Source organism: Onychostruthus taczanowskii, unplaced genomic scaffold, assembly GCF_017590055.1.
Source record: "Onychostruthus taczanowskii isolate IOZ18803 unplaced genomic scaffold, ASM1759005v1 scaffold81, whole genome shotgun sequence".
In the NCBI taxonomy this organism is placed as follows: domain Eukaryota; kingdom Metazoa; phylum Chordata; class Aves; order Passeriformes; family Passeridae; genus Onychostruthus; species Onychostruthus taczanowskii.
This window is the reverse complement of record NW_024506002.1, coordinates 609,139-636,261: the sequence shown is the minus strand read 5'-3', so window position 1 is coordinate 636,261 and position 27,123 is coordinate 609,139. Positions and strand designations below refer to the sequence as shown.

Below are 27,123 nucleotides of genomic sequence, written 5' to 3'. Positions count from 1 at the left end.
ACCAGTCCAGGCATTTATTTTCCAAGCAAAAGGAACTGGATCCATCAGTGACATCTCAGATTGAAGCAGCTTTGAGCTGTACAAGGATTGAGACATCAGGTGGAAGCAGCAGAGTAGGGACTGGCTGCTGGATGGCTTTGGAAGATCAATAATCTGGCTTTTGCTCCTTGATAAAACAAGGAATTTGTTTGTATCAGAGAGATTTTGAGAGGGACCCAGCCAAGTCAAGCCAGAAGTCCCCACTCCCCACAAACATGAAACAACTGAGGCCAGGATGAAGAGCATCAGTCTCCCAAGGCATCCAGAAGCCTCCCAAATTCCAGTAAATGGGCACAGTTTTATTAACAGGAAAATCATTTGGTCAGCGCTGGGACAGGGACTGAGGAGCACAGGGGCCGTGGTGGGAAGTGTTTCTTGCATAGCTGTTGGCCAAGGAGACCTGGGAATTCACTGCTGGGAATCCTCCAGCTGGGATCCAGGGACAGGAGGGAGCAGGGAACAGCACGTGTGTCCCAGGCACTGGGCCCTCCAGTGGGACAGGGTGAGGAGGAGGAGGCCATGGCCACCTGTGCCATGTCCAGCACCACCGGGGCTTGGGCAAGGGCAGGAATTCAGGACTCAGCCTCCGGGATTTCAGTGATGTGCTCAGGGGAAATCAAGGAGAAGGAATCCTTGGGAATAGATCAGAGAAAGGCAGCAGGATGGGAAGACACCTGTGAACTCTTCCTACCTCCTCCTTGGGGTTCTCTTGACAAGGCAGTGGCAGAGTAATTAATATATTCACTAATTAATCTAAACCAGCATCTTCCCAATCAGAAACTGGGCCAAATTTTAAGGAGATCTGATTTTTTTTTTTGGGGGGGGGGGGGGGTTCGTTTGCTGGGTTTTTTTTTTCTTTCTTTCAGCTGAGCAGCTTCAGTCAGCCAAATTTTATTTTTCTCTCCCCTATTTTGGCTTCCCAAGGTGTGGTTTTTCCCAAGTGGACAATTGGAAATACACCACCCTGAGCCCAGCCCTGTCCCTCTGCCACCACCTGAATACTGTGTGCAAAGCCATCCTGCTCCTTCCACACCTCTGAAGTGCACAAACACCTTGCCTTTTCCTCCCCATGTTCGTAACAGCAGTTCCAACAAAAGAAGAGGAGGAAATACAATTCTCTAACATTTTGCTTTTACTCCTTCATGGAATCTTTCCAACGCAACTTCACAAAAGCAACGTAAATAAAGTCTCTTTTTTTTCTTCTAAAAAGAAGATCATGTTCCACAGATTCCGTAGTGCAATTCATTATCTGGTAGAAAAAAAAAATATCTTCTTCAGCTCCATGGAGGAAAACGCTGGAAACAGTTCCATGGTCTCAATAAAAATAGGAAAGTCTACCCAGGATGGGCTAGAAAGTTCCAGGTATGTGGGACACACAATCCCTACAGTCTCCCTCTAGTTGAAGAGGATGGAATCGGGGTCCTGGTTGGCCATCTGTGCAATGTGCTTTAGTACATCCTTTTTGGTAATGATCCCCAGCAGCTTCCTGGAAAATGAAAAAATGCTTTTAATGCACCGGCACCACCAGAAGGGACCCTGGCAGGGCCACCTGAGCCCCTTGCAGGTGCTGAAGAGTCTTTTGGGATTCAAAGTAACGCCCCACAGAAAGTATTGCACCCTCTGAGGGTGGTAAAACACTGACACAGGCTCTCAGAGCAGCTGTGACTGCCCCATCCCTGGAAGTGTCCCAGGCCAGGTTGGACAGGGCTTGGAGCTGGGCTGTCACAAGTGCCTTTGCCAGGCAAGAACTGCTCCAGGATCCAGCCCCAGCTGGATCCCAGTCCCCTTTGTCCTGGGAGCAGAGGAGGTTCTGACCCCAGGCCCCAGGGCTCCTACCCGTTGTGAGTGACCAGGCACTGGCGCAATCCCAGCTTGCGGAAAATGTCCACCACGATCTCCATGGGCGTCTCGTCTGTCACCGTGAAGGGACTGAGGTCCAGGATGCTCCTGAGCTTCAGCACAGATGGGGAGCTCGGAGGCAGGGAGGGACAGTAGTCAGTGAAACAAATAATTGAGGTGCTCACAATCCCATCCTGCTTCTTCCGGGCGTTTTCTGCAAAGAGAAATATTGAATCAATATCAGCACTCTTTTCCTTTTCCAAACAGAGGAGCGTTCCCATTCCTCAGCTCACATTTAATGGCCTTACAAGTCCTTTCCTTCCCTTTGCCAGAGCTGTTCCCAGCCAAGGAGGGTGTGATGGGTTTCCAGCCTTTCTACTAAGGGAACCATGGAATCATTAAGGCTGGATAAGATCCTAAAGACCATCAAGTCCAACTGTCAACCACCACCACCACCATGGTCACCCTGAACCCATGTCCTCAAGTGCCACATCCACACATTTCTTTGAACACTTCCAGGGATGGTGACTCCAGGGCAGCCTCTGCCAGGGCTGGACAACCCTTTCCATCAAAAAATTTTCCCCAATATCCAACATAAACCTCATCTGGGCACAACTTCAGGTCTTGTCCTGTCACTCATTACCTGGGAGAACATCCAAGATCTCCAAAGTTCCACTGCAAGGGTGGGATGAGCCTTTGCCCAAAGTCAAGGCTGTTGCATCTCACTGTACTCTGGCCAGGTAAATACAAGTTCTGGAGACCTTTTAACTTCACAGTTTTTAGAGGAGGTAAAAAAAAATGCTTTGTACTTTTATGAGTCACTGATTTGGGTCCCATGCAGAGCAGTTAAAGGACTATTTTTAAGCACCCAACGACTGGCACAGGTTCCATGATGTCATGAGGGTCAGGAACGGAAAACAAGTCAAATACTGGCCATCCCTCAGACCTTCACAGCAGTGCACACACAGCTACTGTGGGTACCTGCCATACTGCAATCTGACATCAGCGTTACAAGGCTTCCTGGGAAAGGCCAGGTATGACAGCCCAAACACCAGGATAGATATTCAGAATACTTCAGAATATTTGGGATATTTTATCATGAAAACTCAAATTCCATTCTGTGCTTCACTGTACACAGCTTGGGGACAGGACCACTCTTAATGAATCCCTGGAGATTCCAAGGAACCCAAGTGCAGAAACTCATGGTGGTACCACAGAAGGCAGGCAACACACATAACATCCTGATGCACTTGTTCCTGTATTTTATTCCATACTGGAATAAAATACAGGAACAGGTTCCACAGGCAACCACTGACAGGGCAAGAGGACACACCCTCAGGCTGTGCCAGGGGAGGTTCAGGTTGGACATCAGCAGGAATTTCTTCACAAGAAAGCTTGCTAACATTGGAAGGGGCTGTCCACGGAGCTTGAGTCCCTATCCCTGGAGGTGTCCAGGGAAGGCCTGGATGTGGCACTCAGTGCTCTGGGCTGGTGACAAGGTGGGGATCGGACACAAGCTGGAGTCAATGATCCTATGACAAGCCACCCTGTCCTTCACATCCAAGGCAAGCAGAGCCCAGCCACCAGCACCAGGAGTGTGTGGCCTCCCCGGTCAGTGACAGCTGGCATTAATGCCAGCACCTTCACCCAGGCAGTGTCACCCCTTACCGATGGAAATGATGAGGTCTCTCCTGAGGACAAACCCCACCAGGCGCTGGGATGCCCGGGACACCACCACGGGGTAGCCGCTGTAGGTGGTGCTGGTGACGATGGTCTCCACATCCTCCACGGTCATGGTGTCCTGCGTGATGACCGTCAGGGGAGGGTCGTTCTTGCGCGGCCGCATCACATCCATGGCCCGTGTCTTGTGCGAGAACTCCTCCTTGGCCTCCAGGAAGGGGTACCCGTTCAGGCGGATGTGCGCGTCGTAGATCCCCTCGCGGCCGATGGCGTCGGCCACCCACTTGCTGGTCATGGCTGCTGCCATCAGGGGCACGATGTACTCCAGCCCCCCGGTGAGCTCGAACATGATGACCACCAGCGACACGGTCATCCGGGTCACCCCCCCTGCCAACGCAGCACGGCTCGGGTCACTCTGCCATTGTCACACCAGTCCCCACCTCTAGAAAAGGGTGGTGCCAGCACAGCTGGACTGCCCCGTTCAGCAGCACCAAACACAATCAGAACAGCACCAAAACCTCTGTCCCGGCCATAGCACCGGGCCTGGCACGGAGATCAGGGTCTCTGTGGGGTTTTGTCTCGGCGTGTTTTAATTACTTTTGAGATTTAAGTCCCAAAACTACTCGCAAACATTTTACAGGAGCTTAATTCCAATATCCATTCCCCAAAGGGCACAGACCCTTCAGTGCTGCCTAGCAGTAAACAGAACCATTAATGAAGTCAAAGTGTATTTATCTTCCATCAATTGCATGCAAACAATCCCACAAAGGTCTGTATTTGAAGGCTATCTCATTCCAACCCCTGTCACGGGCAAGGACATCTCGCATTAGATTGGGTTGCTCAAACAAGGTGTATCCCCTCTAAAAAGGCCAAAGATGGGGTTTGGTGGCATGTTTTTAGAGGAGAGTTTCTCCTGATAAAGTAGTCCATTAGGACTCCTGTACTTATTCCACAGATGAGGGGACTGGGAATTGTGAAAGAGAAGTTCAGTCACATGCACCCAGTCTCTCCAACGCAGCCAAGAGGAAGAAGTGTTACCAGAAAACAGAGCACTTAAAAGCAGAATTGCATCACGAGATTTAAGGCCAGAACAGGAAGTAAAATGAATTAAAACCCCACAGGAAAATTCAAGTCCTTGGGCAGCCTCAACTGTTCTGGCTCCCACTCAGGAGCTCCCCAGTGCAGCTGCTGTGCCCAGCACCGGGCTGGAGATGGCAAAAGAACACACCAGGGTGAGGAACACCTGGCACACTCTATTACAGTTTCCTGGGGTTGCTGAGGTGACACCAGCTCTGATGGTCAGTCACAACCACAGCTCTTCAGCCACAGAATCACTACAGGGTGGAATGAGATTGTCTTTAAGGTCCCTCCCAGCCCAAACCATTCTGTGGTTCAGTGATAAAGGCAGGGATAACCTCTAAGATCAGGGAGTCCAACCATTCACCCACCACACCACCTCTTCACAAGACCCACCAAGGCCCAGCACGGCCCCAGGCAGCCCCAGCTTACCCAGGCAGGCAGCAGCGCCCACCATGGCGTAGAGGCCAGGGGTGATGCAGTCGGCCCCCTGGCTGCACCAGCCGCTGAAGATGGCCCAGTCATGGTGGTAGAAGGCCAGCTGCTCCACAGCCACCCCCAGCAGCCGGCCCGCGATGGCCCCCACGGCCATGCTGGGGATGAAGAGCCCCGAGGGCACCTGTGGGAACACGGGCAGTGAGCAGCAGAGCCCAGGGACTGCACAGAGGAGCGGTGGGACCTCAAACCAGAGTGAGGCAGAGGCTTTGCCAGAGCTGAGCTGGAAGGGACATTTGAAAAGTCATCTAGTTCAACCCCCCTGCAATGAGCAGGGACATAAAAACTGTCCATGAGCTCACACCTGGGAACTACACTGCAGCTCCAGAGGCTGTACCAAACAACTTCCAAACCCTCTGAGCAAGGAACAGCTCCAATTATGCATTAACAAATTAAGACACTGATTGCTTTGCAATTAGCTCTTTCATCTAAATCACACATTTATCAAAAAAGCTTGAGGCAGGACAATTTAGGAGCATTCTGTGTCTGGAAAATGGGATGTGGAGCCCTGAGGCACCAGTTTAGTGACTACATTTGGTGCCCACAGTCAGGCTGGAAGGTTTCTACTGCCCTCAGGTCCAAGCAGCAGGACAAACAACTGCAGTCTGTCCCCTTCTCACAGAGCTTGGGGGAACACATGTCTGGTTAGAGAGGAAATAAAACTTTAAGGGTCCTGAAGAGCATGGGAAGAACACGAGCTCCTTTACAGGAAACCCTCACCTTCATGCCAAAGGTGAAGATGGTGATGAAGACCTTCATGATGAGGGCCAGTGCCAGCTGCCACATGGCCGTGTACACGCCGGGGCCAGCGGCGCGGTCAGGCAGATCGTCCCCCTTGGTGCTGTTGAAATCGTTCACGTACTCACAGAGCTTGGACGAGTCCAAAATCCCACAGTCGTTGAAGAGCTCCGAGATCAGCTCGCTGGTGCTCATCCTGGTGTACTCGTTGGGGAAGGCCAGGATGGCCGTGATGGCCGTCACCACGATCACCTCCAGAACTGGGTACTTGCCCAGACGCGTCGTCTTGCGCCGCCTGCACCAGGCAATGTTGCTGCGGATGAAGAAAGCTCCCCAGAGCCCACCAAATATTCCCAGCAGGATGAAGGGCACCAGCTCCAGCAGATGCCATGGCATGTGGAACTCCACGTAGAAGAGCACGAGGCGGCTGTTGCCGAAGGGGTTGATGGAGCGCAGGGTGAAGGCAGCGACCAGCGCGGCGAAGAAGGAACGCCAGAGGGTCTTCAGAGGGAAGTAGTAACTCACCTGAAGAGGAGAACGAAGCACATTGGGTCACCTGAACACTTAGCATGACCCCACTGCAGGGAGTAAAGCCAGCACAGAGATCCATGAGCACTGGTTCATTCCCTGCTCTCCAGCCAAGCACCCCAGGCTTGCTCTGGAGCTCCAGTTCAATGAGGACTTCAGTGAGTGGGATGGGCCCTGGCCTGCAGCACGTGCATGTGTCTTCTGTGATCCCTGGAGCGACTCACTTGGGTAATAAAACCTGTTACACATCAGCCATGAGCTGAATTGAGAGAATTCTGTGGCTCTGCAAGGTCCAAAGTACTAAACAGCAGTGCCTGCCATCACTGCCACCAACTATTGCTCAGCTGAGCAAATCCATCCCTGCCTTCCTCTGAAATCCATCCTGGTACGCTCCTGAGCTAAACAGCAGCGGTCCTTTCACATCCAGATCAACAGATTAAGAATCCCAAGGTAGTCCTTGGGAAGAAAAAAGGATTGATAAACCAGAGAAGTTTGTTCCCATGTGTAGGTGTAGAAGAAGGGACTACAAATGACCTCACCCCTGATAAGTCACAGTTGTACTAATTAGCAAAGAAGAAGAACAGCCTTGCCCTTAATGGGTCCCAGCTGTGACTAATAAAGATAAGTGTGATAAAAGGGGTGGGTTGGCTGGTTAGGGAGAACCTGGAAGAAGAGGACCTTGAAGAAGAAGATGTTGAGGAGGTAGAGGAGCCCTGAGGAAGAAGGAACAATCCAAAGAGACACGAAGAAGAAAAAAACAAGGAAGAGAGCTGCTGCAAAAGATCTGCTCTGAGATCAGTCTGGGTCTGATAGACTCGGAGCCTGCTGTTGGAGCCTGCAGTCATAGTGGAGCTAGGGAAAAGCCTGTGGTCAGAGGCAGCAAGGAAATACTTGCAGTCATATTGCAAGGAAATAGCCAGCAGTCAGCCTGTCAGAGAAGCCAACAGCAGAAGTTTGCTGTAGTCAGAGTCAGGATGGCTAAGCTGTAAAGAATAATAAACTGGGACCCTTTTCACATTGTTAAATGGGAGTGTGTGTCTTGGCTCATTTCTACCCCTAACGAGAGGTCTGCTGCAACACCCAGGTACCCTGGGACACAGCTGTCAAGAGAGTGGACAAGGGAAAATGGCCTCAGGCTGTGACAGGGGAGGGTCAGGTTGGACATCAGGAGGAATTTCTCCACGGGCTGCATTTCTAACCCACAGCATTCCAAGGTTACCTCCTCCAGGCTGAAGAGCACTCCTCCAATGGGAGCTCCAAAAGCCACAGACACACCGGCGGCAGCAGCTGCTGACAGCACCTGAGGGACAGACAGAGGCACTCAGACTCTTCAGCCCTCCCAACCAGCCCCCTCTTTTGGTTTGTCTTCACTTAAATTTTTACAATGTTTATCTACAGCACAATCAGCTAGGTCTGACCTGCTTTAAGACAGCAGGGAAAAGGTGGAGTGAGCCAATTCCCTGAGAAGGAGCTCCAAAAAAAATCAGTTAGCATAACAGGATCGTTTACCCCAAAACAGAAACATTTATGCTCAGCCCCAGAGCCCCAAGCCCACCTGACCTCCCCAGGCTGGTGTCCCCACACACCTCCCTGCGCTTGGCCTCGTTCTTGCGGTACTTGGTGAAGAGGTGGCACAGGATGTTCCCACAGCAGCAGGCCACGTGGACCAGGGGCCCCTCCTTGCCCAGGCTCAGCCCCGAGGACACGGCCAGCACCAGGGTGATGGTTTTGATGACCAGAGTCCACTTGCCCAGGTAGCCTCTAATGATGAAACCACTTAAGATAGTTTTGATCTGGAAGTCAAGCACACAAAGCTCTACAGGCTTTCATTCAAGCCCTGGTCAGAGCTCCTGATTTACTGGACATTCCCAATCCTGCCCTTTTCTACAGCTTTCAAGAGTTCCCCTGAGCTATCAAAAGTGAGAGTCCATAAAAATATCTTTCCATGCAAAGGCAGGAGCAGCCATCTGAGCCCTTCCCTGAGGGCAACTATCCCTGCTGGAGGAACACCTAAGAAGCGCCTCCTGCAGCAATGCCAAAAAAAGGGATTGCATGGAGACTTTAGTGTTAGACTTATTTCAAACAGCTGGGAAAAACACCTACATATGAAGCCATCATCTAAAGTGGAATATATTTTGCCATAACATGCATGTGTAAATTTTGGGTGGTGGATTCCTACCCCACCCAAAAAACAACCCACTCTTGTTCTCACTCACCTCTGGGATCCCTGAGCCACAGGCATAGGGAGCAAAGCCCTTCACCAGGAGCACAGCAAGGAGGGAGAACATCAAGGCCCAGATAACATACATTAAATAGTTGAGGATATACGCAAAGGCCCCCTGAAACACAGAGCAAATTACCAAAATCAGATGGTTTCAACTGAAACCACATCAGACCTGGGCACTGAAGTGAGCACAGAGACTCAGCAGGACACCACACAGACTTACCAGCTAAAAATGGAAAGACCTGCCCTAAGTCTGGGGTTTCAAAGCCAGATTCCATTTGCTGGGTTAGCAATCATGGCGTTCTCCCAGAATGTTCATGGGCAAAATACCCTCCAACAGCACATCCTGGACACACCAGTGGCCCACTGCACTTGTAAATGTGGCAGTGTTTTGCCTCCCCACATCCCCTTCAAGGACAACACCCACATAACCTGTTTATTGACACCCCTTGAGGGCCCCAACAATGAACCACTGAACCACCCAGAGCTTGGACTCCTGGCATCCACATCACCCTGCTACAGGCAGGGCAAACAGGGAATTCAGCACCAAAAGCAGTTCCAGGTGTCCATCACCTCTCCATGGCCAAGGATCAGCTGGGACCAGCTCTTCCACTCAGGACACTTGTCCCTGTCAGTGAAGGTGGTGTTGGATTTCCAGCAGCAGTGCTCATGGTTGAACCAGAACCCTGCCAAACACACTCCTTCCTTCAGATCTGTCATCCAGTGGGCAGAGATGTCGATCAGACCTGCCAAGGAACCTGGTTTAAACGGGAAAAAACCAAAATAATTTAATGAGCAGACTCAAACACCTGAAGGTCACAGTCTGCCCCACCAATTTTGGACTCGCTCCCAACACATAGAGCAGTGTGGTATTTCTGCCTACAACTCACTTTTATTCTATGGAGAGCTAAATGAGAGGATTTGCCTAGTTTTGAATAATTTCAATATATTGAAAGGAGCAAGTCAGGAAACAGAGCGTGGCTGATGATGTTTCAAAGGCTGACTGTGTCCAAACACCCCCCTGCATCACCAGCAATTAATTCTTCTCAATAACTGTTTGTTAAATACAGCACAGCAGCAGCAGGAAGGCAGAGAGGGATGTCCCACATTCCTGGGGGACTCAGACAAAATGTGTCACCAGGATCCAGGAGTTGTACTAACAACAGCAACACTGTGACAGGAATAACTCTGAATTTGGAGAAAACATTTCCAACCCTAATTTAAAAAAAGAAAAATAAAGGAGGGGAAAGTTACAACTGTGCCAAGTAAAACAAGGCAAGCAGAGCCAGTACAGAAGGGAAATCAGGTTTCAGGAGGAATCTTCAAGTCACTTTTGTTGATAACTCCTCCAATCCCAAAACCCCCAGACCAAGGCAGAGGCCAGGGACCTCTGATCCATAGAAGCAAGTGGCAGCACAAGCTCCAGAGGCTGCAATAAACATGCAGCAAATCCCCCAGTTAATGACCAACTGGCCAGCAGCCTTCCTGGGTAAACATTAACACAAGATTTCACTCCATCCCTCGTGACAGATGCTTGCTGCTTCCTATCGGGAAGATTTGTATCCAAGTGATTTATTCCTGCTGCCCTGGGGCCAAAGTTTGGTTCTAAGTAATGTAAGAGGTCTCAGGCAGCTGAATTCTGAAAGACACCTGATTTCCAAGCAACATCTCTCCCTTTTTGTATCTAAGTATAGATGGAAAAACCCCAAAAAATAAGGAGCTCTTGCTGGCAGCCCCTGGCATTAATCCCTTCAGTACCCATGAAGAGAATTCAGCACAGACATTCTCAGTGTTTCAATCAGCTCTGCTTTAATGAACGTTTTTTATTCATTTCAGAGCTCCATGCCAGCAGCAGACCCAGAGCAGAGTCCAGGACATCGCTCAGCCACAGTTTTGTATTTTGGTTTTGCACAAACACAGGCTCAAAGCACTTAAAAATAATTCCCTGTGAATTTATAAGGCAGCAGCAGAGCCCTTGGTGTCAGCACAAGTCCTCACTCCAAAATCCTGTTGCTCCAAGGATCTGCCAGGCCTTGGGGAGGAATGGATCCTGATGCTGCAGTGCAGGAATATGTTTTACCTGGAGGTTTGCTCTCACCTGCCAACAAACCAATAAGGAGCATCAACAGCCAGCCAGAGAAGGCGTCGCTCACGCTGTGCAGCAGGGCCCAGGTGGACTCTTTGCTTCTGTTGGTGATCTGGGAAGGGGTTTGCAGAAAGAAACAAAACCCCATGAGGACTCTGATCCACTGTGGTAAATGCTCTAAAACTACTTGGTGACACTGTGACTCTGCTTTGAGGAGTGAGAGAAAAAGCACCTGACAGTAGCTGCTCCTACAGCTGCTGCAGCTCTGGGTGTGGGCAGGAGAATGGATCAAGGATCATGGCATCCCAAAACGGGATTGGGTGGGAAGGGACCTTAAAGAACACCCAGTACCACCCCCTGTCATGGGCAGGAACACCTTTTGCCATCCCAGATTGCTCCAAGCTCCATCCAGCCTGGCCTGGAACACTTGTAAGGATGGGCAGCCACAGCTTCTGTGGGTACCTGTGCTAGAGTCCGAATGATACGGACAGAGATTGGGGTTGCAGATTTAATGCCAGCAGAGAGGAATGGTCCAGCTGGGAAGTGGGCACTGGTGGCACTGAGAAGTGGGACTCAGCTCTGTCCCAGATGCCCAGGATGGCTGAGGCCTGTCAGTCTCACTGCTCCTGACAGGCAGACAAAGGGTGACAGAACAGCCATTGTGTGCCTGGCTGCCTCTCCCAAGGGAAACATTCCAGCTCACCACTGCTGTTCCCTGTGACAAAGCAAGGCTGGGGATATGGGTGTTTCAGCTAAAGCCCCCCTTGCATTCTGAGCAGATTCCTTTAATTGCAGAACTCCTGGGAAGGAATTCTGGAAGAACTGAACTCAGTCTTCTCAAACAAAAAAAATCCAACAGAAAGAGCACCATTCACCAGTGCAAATGTGAGAGCAGAAAACCAGGCTGGTTCTGTTCTCTAAACCCCCATTTGGAATAAATCAAAGCCTTCAGAAGAGAAGCAGCAGCCAAAAAACTGCAGCATGTCAGATTTAGTGCTCTTTTCCTCAAACTGAACTCTCAGCCCCAATCCCTCCATCCCAAGGTCTCCAAGAAGAGCTTCCCTACCCCAGCAAGAGTCACACATTAATTACCCTGCACTCAGAGCCAGCAAGGAGGAGGAGGAATTTTTACCTCCCTGTGCCTGTCCCGATCCCTGGACTTCTCTCGCACCCAGTCTATGGTGTTAAAATCCTCGTAGGTGCCCACACCAGGAAGAGGCTCCTCCAGGAAATCCATCATGGCGCTCGTGCCGTTCATCCCTCCTCCATTATATGAGGAGAAGCCTGCTGGGGAGGAAGGGGGAAATTTGAGCATTTCTTAGTTCTTCCTCTTTTTATAAAAAAACAAAACTCATTTAGGAGGAAAACCACAGATATCAATGGAAATAAAGAGCTACTGAGGTGTTTCCTGAGCTGAATACCACAGGCACATGTTCCCAGGTGATCTGTACCAGGTACACCCTCCCCAGCTTCAGCAGATCACCTGAAGATGGGGTTGCTCCTGGAAATGACTGTTCAGAGCAAAGTAAATCACCACCAGCATCTAGATGGTGCCTTTTCCCCACATGCAGGACTTGCCACAAGGATATTTTGCCATTTGAGGCAAGTAAATGGGAGAGGAAGAGGAGAAAAGGAATATTTAGGACTTCCAACAGATCTGAAGGGTATCCCAGGTGGATCTGGCAAGGATGAGAGCAGGATGGGCAGGAAGGCATGGATGGGAGCAGGGAAACAGGGAAAGCAAAGCATCCAATAGGGCCTGGAAAGCAGAAAGTGGTACCAAGTGGGGGCTTGGGGAACACCAAACCGGGACTTGCAGCCTCCCTCAGGAGAGAACTCAGCCAAACCACTGGACCTCCTGTTTAACCTGCTCCAGCCCGTGGAAAACCATGCTTAGCTTGGGTGTACATTCCCCAAATTCTGGTTCTGGAAGACACTGAGTGTTTGCAGTCATTCAAAGGGAAAAAAAGAAGAGCAAAAACCAAAATCCAGTCAAAACTGGTATGTGGGGAGAAGAGGAGGGTTAAAACTCCCAGAAAGAAAGAAGGATAATGGTTGATACTTGAGCATATTTAGCTTGCAGATATCACGGGGGCAAAGGTGCCTCCAGATGGGAAAAATAAGGAATTCAAAGAGCTGCCCTCTGCCCCATCATCTGAAGCAGGAAGGGAAAAGAGCTGTGAAGTCTTCCCAAGCCATCTCCCAGATTGCTACAGCTGCAGGAAAACAAGATGAGTCATGTACAGAACTGACAACCACCACAAAATAACCCACTTAAAACAGCTCCTTGCTTCACCTGGGACAAAGGAAAAAAAAAAAAAAATGGAGTTCTGCAGAGCTCTTCCAAATGCTGAGTGCACAGGCTGTGAGACCCAACTGCACAGGGAGGAAAATAAGGCACATTTTCCGTGAGGAATCCCTGGTTTTAACAGCATTTTTGAGACCAGAAGCTTGGAAATGCAAAATTAGTATCAAGGCTTCCAGAGATTTCCCCACTGAAATATCCCCGCAGGAAATCCTAGATGCTGCTCTCTAAATCTGATGGATCAGAACCTCCTGGTATAAACCATCCTGACAACAACATGAGCAAGGGGGGAACAAGGAACACTGAAATGCCTGGAACTCCTCCTGCCACCTGGCTGGGGCTGCTCCAAGGACATGAGAGCTACCTGGCACAGGTATCCAGGGAACAGAGGCCTCATCCTGGCCACCTGAACAAGTCCCACCTGCAGCCCAGAGCAGCAGCTGGGTTTGTTCCCACAGGAATGAGCCCTCTCCCAGAAGCACCTCAATCCTTCCTGACTCTGCTGCAGACAGCAGGCTCTCTGCTGTCTCTCTTTTTTTTTGGTTTTTTTTTTTGCCTATCAACCAAATCTTTCCTAAAGATAAAAGATACAGCTGTCCTAAAGAAAAGTATTTATGAAGGAGAGTTAACCAAGCTAATAGAACACCCTGAGAAGCATTTTCTGCAAGAAGATGAGATCAGTCACATTCCATGCTCACTCTCCTGGAATTACTGCCCAGACCAGCGACTTTGAGCTGTCCTGGGAACATTCTCCCAGCTCAAAGCTTGCCCTGGAGCACCAGGAACCAGACCCCGAGGCACAAAGCAAGCACAGAGCTGCAGTGACAGAGGGGCTGCAAGTCCTGGTACCCCCAGCAAGACCCTGAAGGCACCTGCAGGATCCCTCAGGCACAGCCCCTGTGATCCCATCCCATCCATAGCCCAGTGGGCACATGGGATGGGCTGATTCCACTCCATACCAGGCAGGTGCAGGCTGGAGCCTGATCCTGTTCTCCAGGATCCCCTCTCAGCCCAGCCTGCCCTCCCCTACAGCACCAGGATTTCTATTCCCAAAGGAGACTCCCGAGGTCTCCAGCCACAGGCAATTGTTCATTTGACAGATGATAATGAGAAAACATCTTTATTTTTTTTTTCAGGGGTAATCCAGAACTATGAAATGGCTGACAGCCATTAATATTTATAAAGATCGTATTTCCTGCCTCAGCTTGCTGCAAATCAAGTATCCTAGGATTCCCAGATAGGAACAAAGGAGGAAAATGAGCTCCGTGATGCCCTGCCAAAACACATCCAAGACGATTGCACAGATCTCCCTGTTTGTAACATCCAGATCTCCAAATCAGAGACAGTGAGTGAAAAGTGACCCTGTTACTGCTCATTTCAAATAGATTTCTCAGTGTTCTGATCACTCCCCAGAAGGGGTTAATTAATGCTCCACTTCAGACCTTGCCGGGTTTAGGAAAACCAGGCTGGACATGGTCAAGTTCCAGGTGTGCCATGTGCCACCCCACAAAGCCACAGTTTGATGACTGTCCTGCCAGTGCAGAGGGGACAACCACGGCACCTGGAGAGCTCTGTGGCTGCTTCCCTGCTCCAGCAAATCCCAGAAAAGCAGGAGGTTCACAGGGACGGTGAACAAACAACCGTTACACAGCAGAAATCCCACAGCCCACCCAGCCTGCCCCACCACCCTCATGCTGGCTCTGCTGCCCCACAGCGTGCACAGACACAGGGACACATTCCCCTTGGCTCACATCTCCTTTTCCTCCCGGGAAGGGTCTCCTCACCCCGGCTCAGCCACTCCCCATCCCTAAGGGGCAGCTCCGGGGCTCTGTCGGTGCCGTGGCCGGGCTCAGGGGGACATTCCCGGGGCTCACAGCGGCACTTCGTGCATCCTCCTCCGCCTCCTCCTCCGGGCTCTGCCGGGCCGATCCCGCAGCGCTGCTGGGCCCTCCCCGCCCCTGGCGTCACCGGCACCGTCACCAGAGCCAGCCCCTGCACCCGCGGGGGACACTGCCACCAGGGACAGCCCCTGCACCCGCGGGGGACACTGCCACTAGAGCCAGCCCCTGCACTCGCCGGGGGACACTGCCACCAGGGACAGCCCCTGCACTCGCCGGGGGACACTGCCACCAGGGACAGCCCCTGCACCCGCCGGGGGACACTGCCACCAGAGCCAGCCCCTGCACCCGCCGGGGACACTGCCACCAGAGCCAGCCCCTGCACCTGCACCCGACACTGTCTCAGCCCCTGCACCCCCCAGAGACACTGTCACCCTGGCCAGCCCCTGCACCCCCCAGAGGGACACTGTCACCCGGGCCCGCCCTGCACCTGCCAGGGGACACCTCTAGACCCACTCCCGCAGCTCCAGCTCCTCCCTGTGCTGGGCCCCAGGGCTGGGGCAGCTCTGCAGGTGGGGTCTCACCTGAGCAGGGCAGAATCCCCCCCTCCCCGGCTGCCCACGCTGTGCTATCAGCCCAGGGCACAGGGGGGTTCCAGCATCACGGCCAGGGCAAGCTGAGCTTCTGATCCACCAAGAGCCCCAAGCCCTTCTCCTCAGAGCTGCTCTCCATCCATTCTCCCCCAGGCTGGATTTGTTCCTGCGATTACCCCAGGTGCCAGTTCTGCTTCACCCGACAGCCCAGCTCTGAGGATCCACCAAAGCCGACCCTTAACCATGGAAGGACACCCAGACACGAGCACTCTGCTCACCACCTCCCACATGGGATGCTCCTGGCACCCCAGCCTGGGACACTCCCTGCTCTGCAGCCCATTCCCAAAGCTCTGCCCCAAGTCACCATGCAGCACAGGAAAGAACACTTATCAACAGTCTCCTGACAGTGGTGGGTCAGTCACTGATGTACCGACAGACAGACAAATCCCTTCCTTTTCCCACTCAGCTGACATTTTCCTTACTTAGTAACTCCCAGGAACGCTCTTTGCTCACTGTCTTTCCAGCAGGCAGGCACTGGATTTTCCTTTTGTCCTCTGGGCACAGTCAGACTTCAAAGGCGAGCAGCCTTTATCTTGCCTTTATTCAGTGCACACAGAGCTCAAAGGGGCTGGTGATTAAGTTCCTCGGGCTCCAATTAGCTGGTGATAACTTGTCATTCAAGCATTGTCCAGGAGGCTGAAACTCTGCACACTCCCCACATTGACTTTGGTCTCCCTGATAAAAGCTCCCGGGTTCTGTGTGAGGTCAAGGAGGAAGGCGGGTGAAGAAAGCAGGGGAGATGAGCCAGCTCAAGGCTCCCACTTAAATTTTAATTTATTTTTAAATTTAAGATGGAGAATAACTTGCTGCTAAATCCTGTTTGTGCTTATAAGCACCAGGGAATCATTCAGGGTAAACTGGGACTCACACCTCTGATTATGGTGTCACGGATGGCTTTGATTGGAAGGGACTTAAAGCTCATCTCATTCTACCCCTGCCAAGGGCAGAGACACCTTCCACTGTCCCAGGCTGCTCCAAGCCCTGTCCAACCTGGCCTTGGACATTTCCAGGGATCTGGGGGTAGCCACAGCTTCTCTGTGGCAAGGCCTGCCCACCCTCACATGGAACAATTTCTTCTTAAATCTAACCTCAATCTTCCCTCTCTCAGTTCAAACCAACCCCTGTCACTACCTGCCTCAATTCTTGCCTTTAAAACTCAGGGAGAAAAAACCTTTTAAAATGCCACAGACAAAAGGAGACCTTCCACCACTGAAACACTTTTGAGTCTTCCTCTGAATGGATGAGAGAGCCACCACCTCCCAGCTGGGCCCCCACAGCTTCAAGTTTCACACTGGCACCCCAACATCTGCCAGCAAACATCTGAAGTCAGCAGGGGAAGTTCACAGGAGAACTGAAACTGGCATTTGGGCAAGAAGCTCTTCCCCCTTTAAAATTTCCTCTTTTACTCAGTGTCACCTCCCCTGAGGACCTGAGACCCTGTCAACAGAGAGAGCCTCATCCAGGGGAAGCACTCCTCAGAGTTCAGCACATCCATGTTGACTCATCTCTTCTCCATGAATTTCACTGCTCAGACTCCAGAAGGAGGAGCAGATCCTCTGGCCAGACAAGGGGTGGCAAGAGAAGCACCAAATCCTCTGTGCTGCCACACAGAGAGATTCTCTCCATGACAGAAAACCTCCAAAATTACAGATAAGCAAGAAAGGAAGGGAGGGGACAGTTTGTGCTCATATCACAACCCTCAGGAATGGCTCAGTGCTGCAATTTCATGGCACCCACATCCCTTCCCCCTACCACTGCCAGCTCTTCTCCACAGCAGCTACTTTGGAAAACTCCAGGAAGGACTCTCCTGAAGCCAGAGGATATGCTCCATGTCACAGCCCAGGAGCCACACAGATAGGGGCACAATCCAGCACAGAATCCTGCAAACTCTTCACTCTGGTGCCAGGAAACATGAGACCCATCCTGGGCAGAGGCCAGCGGGACCCACACAGCAAATATTCCCATTAAATCCTATCCACAGCCATCAGGAAAAACAGAAAGGGGAGAGCTCGTGGGTGTTACCTCCCATCTCCCTGTCGAGTGGCGGGTCATCGTCTGCCATGGAGAAATCCATGGATGCTCCAGCTATTTCCAGCATATCCTCATCACTGGTGCCACTCTGGAAGCTCCCCCGACGACAGCCCTTCTGATCCATGGCCAGAGCTTCCAAACCTGCCAGCAAAGGGAAGCTTTTTACAGCACAAGCAGGAAAACTCATTTTCACACCCAACTGGACTGACACCTGACCCTGGAGACCCAGAGGCTGCACTGCTCTTCCCATGGGCATGATTTCACCTGAAGTTCAGGCTGGAATTCCAGTGTTAGCCAGAGCAAGAGCCACTCCAATGTATTTATTAAATAATCTCCACACGTGCTCTCAAAAGGTTTGCAATGGTTTTTTTTTTTTGGACCCCACCAATCTTGCCACACCATGACAAGAGACCATTGTCTCTCCTCCTCCTTTCCAGGAGAGCAGAGGAACTACAAAAGCACAAGCTCTGAAAACATAATAATAAACAGAATGGGGGGGGAAAGTCAGATATGAGCTTTGGAAACAGCTCTTGCCACATGGAAATGGGAATCTTTGCATCTCCATGAGAAGACAGAACCACAGAATGATTTCAGTTGGAAAGGACCTCCAAGACCATCGAGTCCAAACTGCACCAAATCCCCACCTTGTCCCCATCCCAGAGTACTGAGTGCCACCTCCAAGCCTTCTTTAGACACCTCCAGGGATGGGGACCCCAAACCTCCTTGGGCAGCCCCTTCTAATGTTAGTAAGCTTTCCTGTGAAGAAATTCCTCCTGGTGTCCAATCTGAACCTCTCCTGGCACAGCTTGAGGCTGCCCTGGTCCTACTGGCCACCCTGTTCTTGATCCAGGCCAGGCTGCCTACCTGGACTCACTGCCAGCCATGTGCACTTTGCTCTTGCAAATACTGATTTGCTTCCAGAGATTTAAGAGAGAAACCAACTACATAGCTCAGACCTGTTCCAGGAAGGGAAAACGCTAGCCAGCCCTTCCCAACACTCTGAATTACACACTCTGCAGAAAACACTTCCTATTACACAGAAGAAGCCATCACAGCACACACAAAAAGCCTTGGCACTGCACAGGGTGCTCTCTGCTGAGCCCTACACTGTGGAACACCACTTTCCTTAACTTTTACACCGTGTTTTCTCACTAAACTGCCACAGAAGATCCTGGAAAGGAGGGAGACAAGGGGAGCTGGGTGCTTGGGAAGGCACACGAGCAGCTGCACACCCTGAGAGCACACAGACAGTGTGGCCCAGAGAGCCAAGGGCAGGAGAAACCCAGGAATTCAAAGTTATTTGCCATCTAACAATGAAAACAATTCGATGGCATTGAAGTGCTGTGATGCTCTTCCAGTAAACTGCTTCCAGGGAGCACAGAAGATCCAGCTCCCAGCCTGGGAGGCAGGGATGGCCCAGTCAGCCTGGCAGAGAATTAAGGAAACTGTGCTGGTGTGTCTCAGTGCTCGTTTGCAGCTTAACATGGTTTTACAGGTATTTTCCAATACGACTCAGTGGGTATAAATATGTGCAAAATGGGGCTAAAATATCTCTGTATTTGTAGAATCCCAGAATAGTTGGGGTGGGAGGGATCTTGAAGTCCATCCCGTTCTACCCTCTGCCAGGGACAGGGACACCTTCCACTGTCCCAGGCTGCTCCAGGCCCCATCCAGCCTGGCCTTGGACACTTCCAGGGATCCAAAGGTAGCCACAGCTTCTCTGGGCAGCCTGTGCCAGGGTCTCCCCACCCCCACAGCGAACAATTTCTCCCCAATATTCCATCTAAAGCTCTCTGCTTTGCACAGAAAGCAGCAGTTCCTGCAGCACAGGCAGAGCAACAAGACCTCCTGCTCCCCTCAGTCCCTCCCTGAGCTGCTTCTCATTGACAGCTTTAAAAACCAAAAGCACGGCAGCAAGCACAGCACCTTCCAGCCACAGCAGAGCCCAGGGAATGCTTGGCAGCACAAGAAGGACACACAGGAGGATAATTCCATGCTCACTTCTCCTGTCAGATCGAGACAAGAGGTTGAAGACACTTTTTCTTACCAAAACACTCCTTCTACAGATGCTTTCCCAGGCACGAGGAATAAAATTAAATAAAAAAGAGACAATTTTCATGCTTATCTGGTTGTTCATTTCCCCAGTTCTCCATCGGGCAACAGCTGCCTCTTTGCACAGGCCCTGGCACTGCCAGACCCCCAGAGCACTCGTACATACCCCAGGACTGCCGGTGTCCCCAGCGCCCGTGTGACACCATCCTCCTCCAGCTGCTCCCATCCACCTCCTCTGCCCTTCTACTCCGTCCTGGTGCTCCCCATGGCAGTCAGAGAAAGGGAAGCAGCAAAGCAGAACCTGGCAGGGTCCCCAGGCCACCGCCTGGCAGTGACTCAGTGACAGCGCTGGCAGCAGGAAGCCAGAGCCTCCTGCCATTTCCAATCCAAAACCCAAGCATTCCAAGGTTTTCTCCGAGCTCCAGGCTGGGTGTCACGCAGATGGGCTCCCTCAGTCTTGCTGTAGCACCCATGCCAGTGCCACCGTGGCAGCAGGGGATGGGACAGGCACTCCAGAGCTCCAGCACAGAGCTTACAGCAGCCCTTCCAGCACACAGGCTCGAGGGTTTCCCAGTCACAGCATGGAAGAAGCTCCCACAGCACTTTTTCCTCCCTGTCAGAGGAGGGGCTCGACCCCAGCTCCAGCAGCACCACATGAAAAATCACACCAGGAGCATTCTGCCAGGAGCAGGCAGCAATCCCAGCCAGCCACCTGGGGAGCCACTCCTGCTGTGGGAAGGAGCCAGCTTACCACCTAGTGGCTGCTTCCACTGGGAAACCAAAACCTGGATCACAAGACTGGGGCTTCTTTAAAGATCAGCAAATCTAAGCTGATCAACTTAGATTGACAACTCAGAGCTCTCCTTCCTCTCCAGCCCCATGTGGTTCTCAGGCACATCCCTTCCCACAAGTATCAGACTACTGGTGTATAAACTAGGAAAAAACTGCAGAATAAGTCAATTTTAGCTGAATACAAAAAGAAAGGAGAAAATAATGTAGCATTTGGCTGTTGGGTCAACACTCCTCGTCCCTGGCTGGGAGCCAGCAGAGCCAGGCTTTCAAAGTCCTGGAATGGCTTGGGTTGGAAGGGACCTTAAAGCTCATCCCACCTCTGACATGGGCAGGGACACCTTCCACTATTCCTGGTTGCTCCAAGATTCATCCAGCCTGGCCTTGGACACTTCCAGGGACAGGGAGTCCACAACCTCTCTGGGCAGCATCATCACTCTACAGACTCCCACCAACACTAAAAAATCCTGACATTATCCATCCTAAACAGAGGAAAGGACTCCATGAGGGTGAAACTCCACCTGTGTGTGAACAGAGAGAGCTGATTTTTGTTGTATTCCAACCCTTGAGATATGGAATCCTATGCAGGAGGAGTTGAGCTGAGAAGCCTCGTGCACAGTTGTGCTGCCAAATCAATACCCCAGGGAGGGGCCAGCCCTGTGTCCCCATGCTGTGACAAAAGAGCCAATGATTTGCCACAGGCAGTTCCCAAGACAATGTCATTTTTCCAAGCCATACTCTCCTCCAATTCCCTGTTCTATCTGAAGTGACCACAAACAGCCCCAGATTTCGTAGAGAGAAAACGACATCAAATTTCCAAGGGCCTGGAGTGACAGGACAAGGGGGAATGGTTTCACCCCTGCAGAGACGGGGTTAGATATTGGGAAGGAATTCCTCCCTGGCACTGGGGAGGCCCTGGCACAGGCTGCCCAGAGAAGCTGTGGCTGCTCCATCCCTGGAATATTCAAGGCCAGGTTGAACAGGGCTTGTAGCAACCTGGGATAGTGGAAGGTGTCCCTGCCCACGGCAATAGATGGTCTTCAAGGTTTCTTCCAGCCCAACCCATTCCAGGATTCTGACAGCTCCATTCCCAGGGTGGCCACAGAGGACGTCGGTGCTGCCCCAGCCCCAGTGCAGGAGCAGGATCCTGGAGAAGCTGTCCCTCCCGGGCCAGGGGCACAGAGCTGGCTCTGGCACAAGGCTGACCTCTCCAGGCAGCCTCTCGCCCTCGGCAGCTGCTCCAGCACAGGCAAACACATCCTGGGAATGCTGCCTGTGTTGGGCCAGGGCAGTCCGGCCACACCAGCCCGAACAATGTGTTTGAGAGAAACTGGGAATTCTACCAACACACGCTGAACACAAAGACTTGCATTGTTTTAGGGCTTGTTTGGGGCTCTTTTGCTGTTCTCTGACGTATACCCACACGGGCCCGGGAGGCAACAGTGCAGGCTCTGCTCTGACATCCCTCCAGCAGGGTAACAGGGGCTGTCAAACGCCACCAGTCACAGCAGAGAGCAGCACATGAATCCTGGGGCACTTTGGGCTTCCCAGGCACCCGGGCTCACAGGGTGTTGCGGGGTTCACTGCCATCCCAGGATGCACAGACACACACAGCCCTCATCCTTCCATCCACACCAGGACCACCTCTTCTGGAACAATCCACCATTCCACAGAGCTTCTGCCCCTCAGCCCAGGACACTGGAATACTCAAACAGAGGCAAACAGCAACACACCCATCCCAAAACCACCCCAGCAACTGCTTCAGCAGCAGGTACAGACTGAAGTGAGTGCACAGATGTGCCTAAAGGCACTGCCAGCCCTGTTCAGAACCAGTACCAATCCCCCAAAAGCCAAAATAAACACTGTTTAACACAAATCCAGCTGAGCTGGGAGCACTGGTACATCACAACTCAGAATCAGGGACACATCTTGACTACTCATTCACAGTTATCTGCCCCATCCATTAGTTTCATCACAAAACCTCTTTTTTTTCCCTCCTAAATTTCCCATCATTACCATTTTAGCTCTCACTTAAAAAGCCACAATCTCAGCTCAGCCACCTCTACCCAGGAGTTCCCTCACAACTACTGCTAGCTTCCTTTCCTTTTTGCTTAATGTTTTGACTAAAAGCAGCTCAACATAAAAATGTCCAAGACCAAATTTACAGGTAGTTTGTGACCAGTTGAGGGGAGGCTGCTACTGGACTCTAAACTGTATTTTCCAGACTAAATCCAGTTGTTTACCGCAGTTTCCATACTCACATTAACAGCCTCTTTGCCGTTCCTAGCCTCTTTGGGAATCCAGGACGGTGTCCCAGCTCCGTGTGGGAGGGTCACCCTGTTTGCCCAGCACAGCCGTGTGGCTGCTAAGCGATGAGGAGCAGGCTGCGTGGGCAGGCTGGCTCAGCACGCCCAGCCCCGGGCAGCAGCGCGACCAGAGGGGAACAGCCCGAACTGACGGGGCTGGTTTGCACCAGGGAGCGTCTGGGACGGGGTCCCAAGGGTGCAGCCCCACAGATCCATCCCAGCTCACAGCAGAGTGTGGAAACAGCCCCAGCACGTCTGCCACAAAAGCAACTGGAAAATGGCCTGGGTGCAAGTGAGATGTTAATACCTAGAACCATGGAATTCCAGAATGATTGGGGTGGGAAGTGACCTGAAAGTTCATCTCCCTGCCATGGGCAGGGACACCTTCCATTATCCCCGGTTGCTCCAAGCTCTCTCCAACCTGGCCTTGGACACTTCCAGGGATGGGGCAGCCACAGCTTCTCTGTGCAACAAACAAGAGAATTCTCTACTTCCCAAATAAGTAAGTTACTGGTTTGTGAATTTGTCCTGTAGTATTTTGTAAGCTCATTTCCACTTTCCAGATTAAAAATGTCTCTGCTGGAGTCACACGCTGTCCATTCACCACCACAGAGGATGCACACCTTTGGATCACAGGCCTTGCACTTATCCCATTCATGCCATATCTGCTATGTTCAGTTATTCTCCTGGAATTCAAAAGGAAAAAGGATCTGCTGTTACAGATCTAACAGAGAAAGCGATGCCCAAAACTGTGCCAGACAGAAAAAAAGCTAAATAATCACTGATAAAATACCATCTTGCCTCAATCACCACCTCTTTTTTCCCATTTTTCTTTCTTCTTTAATTGTTTTAAGGACTACCATGGCTACAAAAGCAAGACTTCAACAGATATTCTCAATTATATTTTATAGGCCAGTTTAGAGTCACGCTTGCATCAAGTCCCAGACAGAAACCTGTCATTCCATGCTTTGTAAACACCCAGCTGGATCTCTTCCAGCAGAACACCTTCCCCTTTCGGTGTTCTTTTTAGGAGACACTTCTCAGCACACCCCAAAATCCAAACAGCACCACATGGAACCAGGTCCAGACTCATTCTGATGAGAGCTCTGCCTCTTGCTCAGCAAGGCAGAAAACCCCCACAATACCGAAATATGGGCTACAACAGGTTTAACAGGATTTTCAGGCACACAGAGAACACAAAACACCCAACTTGCACAAAATCCTAGGAGAGAACAGGCTGGAAAAGCCTCCCTGAGGCGAGGGAAAGGGTAAGGGGAAGAGAGCCAGAGCCCAGGCTGGGGCTGCTGCTGAGCACCTGGGGAGCCACATGGATCATCTGGAGCTGCTGGCAACTGCAGTGGGAATTACACAGCGAGAGCTGAGCACACCAGGGACCTTTCCAAGCCTTCCCTCTCCACAAAATCCATCCCAGCTGCTCAGCACACAACATGGAGATGATTTTGTACATTTTTATCAAACCACAGGATCTCATTCCACTCACAGGCACCTCCTTGACCTGAACTATAAACTCTCCTTCCTTGCCGAGGGTTAAGAAACGAACAGAAGCTCCTGAAGAAGGAAGGAATAAAGGCAGGCAGCTCTTTGGAAGTGCTGGATCACAGCCCAGCAGCTCTGAACCCCACTGCTCTGAGGCAGAACAGGCTGGCACAATAGCACAGGGCCAGCGCAGCACTGGAGCCACTCTCCAGGCTCATTGAATTTCAAGGGATGGTTCCAACCTCCTCCCAAAGCAGGACACACATTCCAACCTCACCTTCCACCTGGCAACAGCACAACCTGGGACATTTTGGGTCCAAGTATTCTGGAGGAAAAGCCATGAAGAGGAAAAGGGACTACTAAGAAGAAAATCAGGGATATGATGGAAATATTCCACCCCAAAATGCCACCAGTTGCTCCGTCAGACCAAAGTGCTCAGCTAGGCTTGCTCCTCTCCCCAAACTCCAGGGACAACCAAAGCATCCTTGCTCCAACTAAAACATGTACTCATCCACGGAGAGCAAGGAATGGTGGCTTAAACTGCCAGAGGGTAGGGCTATGTGGGATACTGGGGAGAATTCTTCCCTGTGAGGGTGGGCAGGCCCTGGCACAAGGTGCCCAGAGCAGCTGGGCTGCCCCTGGATCCCTGCAAGTTCCAAAGCCAGACACTGGAGCATCCTGGAGTCCCTGTCCCTGGCAGGGGGTGGGACTGGATGGACTTTAAGGTCCCTTCCAACCCAAAGCATCCAGGACCTATAAAACCAGGGCTCGCAGTCCCTCACAAACACCTGCTGTGAGGCCGTGCGGCAGCAGCAGGAGGGGGTTGTTATCCCAGAGGGAACAATTACAGGCCTGATGCACAGAACCACTCCCACCCAAGCTGTCACCTCTGCACTCACACCCCAATCCAAGCTGCTGGACAAACCTGCTGGATGAGCCCGTGACAGAGCATGGCAAGGTCAGTCCGTGGCAGCCCTCACCTGCCTGGGCAGCCTGGGGCCGCACACCTCCGGCCAACCCCACAGCACCCAAGGGACGCGGGATACTGCGTGGGTGACCTCTGTGGGAACGTGCTCCAGGTGAGAAATTTGGGGGCCAACTTGGCTTCCTTTACTAGCAGCCACATCCAGCTGAGACACAGCTGGTGGCACCTTGCACAACAAGAAGGGAAGAAGAAAATGAGGGACTGTGACAGAGGGAAAGATATCATCTGGGATCTGGGGAAGGGGGGGGTGAAGGTAGATGCAAGGTACAGGAGCACAAATCCAAATCTCAAAAGACATTTTGGTGCAGCCAAGTGCGAGGTCACACCCCCCAGACCATTCCCTGCCCCGTGCACAGGGTGGGGGCTGTTCCCAAGGGGGCAGCTCAGCACAGCCAGAAGATGATTTGGCTGCTGCATCCCAAAGAATTAAAAACAATTCTCTATTCTACACAAGCTCCACCCATGCAGCACATGGAAACAAAAGCAATCCTGTTTTTGAGTCCTTGTGGGAATATAGGAAGTCAGAAGAGCAGTAGTGCCAGCCACGTCCCCACAGCCTCCCAGGTGCTCCCAGTCCTGTCCCATGGACCCCTGAGCCTGGAACAGAATCACCAACACCTGGCAAATTCCAAAGTGTGCATTCCACAAATGCCTGCTCTGAACAGATGTAAAAAGTTGAATAATTAATTTCATTCTGGTGCAAAAACCTGAGGAACAAGATCCAAGATTAAGGAAGCCTTTAAAGCCTGGACAAGCCAAACCTCAGAGCACCCAGAGGCTGGCAACACAGTATCACAAGATTCCCAAATTCCAGCTGCTCTGTTTCTCACCCTCTCTATTCCTGGAGGTTTCTTCAGAAGGAAGTTTTCCTTGAGCACCCAAACAGACCCAGAGGGACACCAGCTGCACTCCATGCAGTGCAGCAGAGACAGTCAGGAGGGAATCCCATCCCTGTGGCTGCCCCATCCCATTCTCTGCCCCCAGCACTGGCATTCCCCCACGGAGAGGTCAGCAACCATTTCAGAGGGCCATTTATCCATCCAACAAGTTGTGTCAGTACCTTCTGCCAAGGATCAGCTGCTCCTGCCGCCACTCTGGCACCTCCTGGAGCTGCTGGATGAAAAAGAGGGTTTCAGGCAAGGAAGCCCAGCCAAGACCCGGGGCCCTCCCCAGGCTGAACCGGGGGGCAGAGCCAGCCTGCACCTGGTGCAGGGGGGCTGCTGCACTTCACACAGGGGACTCGCGGGGTCACAGACGGGCTTGGGATGGGAGGGATCTCAGAGCTCATCTCCCACCCCTGCCAGGGCAGGGACACCTCCCCTGTCCCAGGCTGCTCCAGCCCCAGTGTCCAGCCTGGCCTTGGGCACTGCCAGGATCCAGGGGCAGCCACAGCTGCTCTGGGCACCCTGTGCCAGGGCCTGCCCACCCTGCCAGGGAACAATTCCTGCCCAATATCCCATCCAGTCCTGCCCTCGGGCAGTCGGAAGTCACTGACTCCTGCCAGTCACGAGCACGTCCCTGCCGGACGCGGGGATCCGCAAGCCCCGGATTCCGTCACTGCCCCGAGCTGCCACCACCGCCTTCTGCAGAGCTCCCGGTGCGGCGGCCGCCTTCCTCCCCGCCAGGGCACAGACGCGCGCACCGGGAGGGGAAGAGGACGCGCTGCCGCCGTCAGAGCTCCCCCTGGCTCTGCCCCGGCCCGTTCCCGTACCTCGGCCGGCTCTCTCCGGCCTGGCCCGTCCCGGGCCCGGCGCCCGCGGCCCCTCCGGCGGCTCCTCCGGCGGGGCGGGCGGAAGGGGCGGGGGCGAACCGCGGGCCGAGGCCACGCCCTCCGCAGGCGCATTCGAAGCACGGGCGGAACGCGCCGGCGCCATCTTGGGTGAGGGCACCGCGCTCTTAAAGCGGCAGCGTCTCATTCTGCACGGCAGGGACAGCGGCACAGGGCCCCGCCCCGCCCGCTC

The 27,123-nt window shown here is 52.3% G+C and overlaps 1 protein-coding gene across 10 annotated transcripts; it reads right to left on the bottom strand.

Annotated features, from left to right (window-relative positions):
* On the bottom strand, window positions 1–27,123 carry LOC121346426 (H(+)/Cl(-) exchange transporter 5). Of its 10 annotated transcripts, none has more exons than XM_041424230.1 (14): window positions 26,874–27,123; window positions 26,223–26,275; window positions 17,525–17,677; window positions 11,839–11,993; window positions 10,719–10,818; window positions 9,194–9,378; window positions 8,613–8,735; window positions 7,983–8,189; window positions 7,616–7,696; window positions 5,851–6,393; window positions 5,068–5,254; window positions 3,547–3,945; window positions 1,876–2,092; window positions 1–1,525 (listed from the first exon to the last, which is right to left on the bottom strand). In XM_041424230.1, exons 3-14 carry the CDS (start codon window positions 17,655–17,657, stop codon window positions 1,435–1,437), a joined length of 2,421 nt encoding a protein of 806 aa, XP_041280164.1. In that variant the 5' UTR covers window positions 17,658–17,677; window positions 26,223–26,275; window positions 26,874–27,123; the 3' UTR covers window positions 1–1,434. The 10 variants fall into 10 exon arrangements, with proteins under 10 accessions (XP_041280164.1, XP_041280162.1, XP_041280163.1 ...); XM_041424228.1 differs by having other exon boundaries at window positions 17,525–17,674; XM_041424229.1 differs by having other exon boundaries at window positions 17,525–17,674; window positions 26,223–26,272.

What these genes read in the sequence shown, in the direction of transcription:
- LOC121346426 (XM_041424227.1), bottom strand. Translation starts at nt 26,128, where the DNA reads ATGGGGCAGCCACAGGGATGGGATTCCCTCCTGACTGTCTCTGCTGCA. An exon ending in AACCTCCAGGAATAGAGAGG is followed by an intron (nt 17,675 to 25,992) that starts GTGAGAAACAGA and finishes CTTTGCTGGCAG; the next exon opens with GTTTGGAAGCTCTGGCCATG. An exon ending in AGACCTCATCATTTCCATCG is followed by an intron (nt 2,093 to 3,546) that starts GTAAGGGGTGAC and finishes TTCTCTTTGCAG; the next exon opens with AAAACGCCCGGAAGAAGCAG.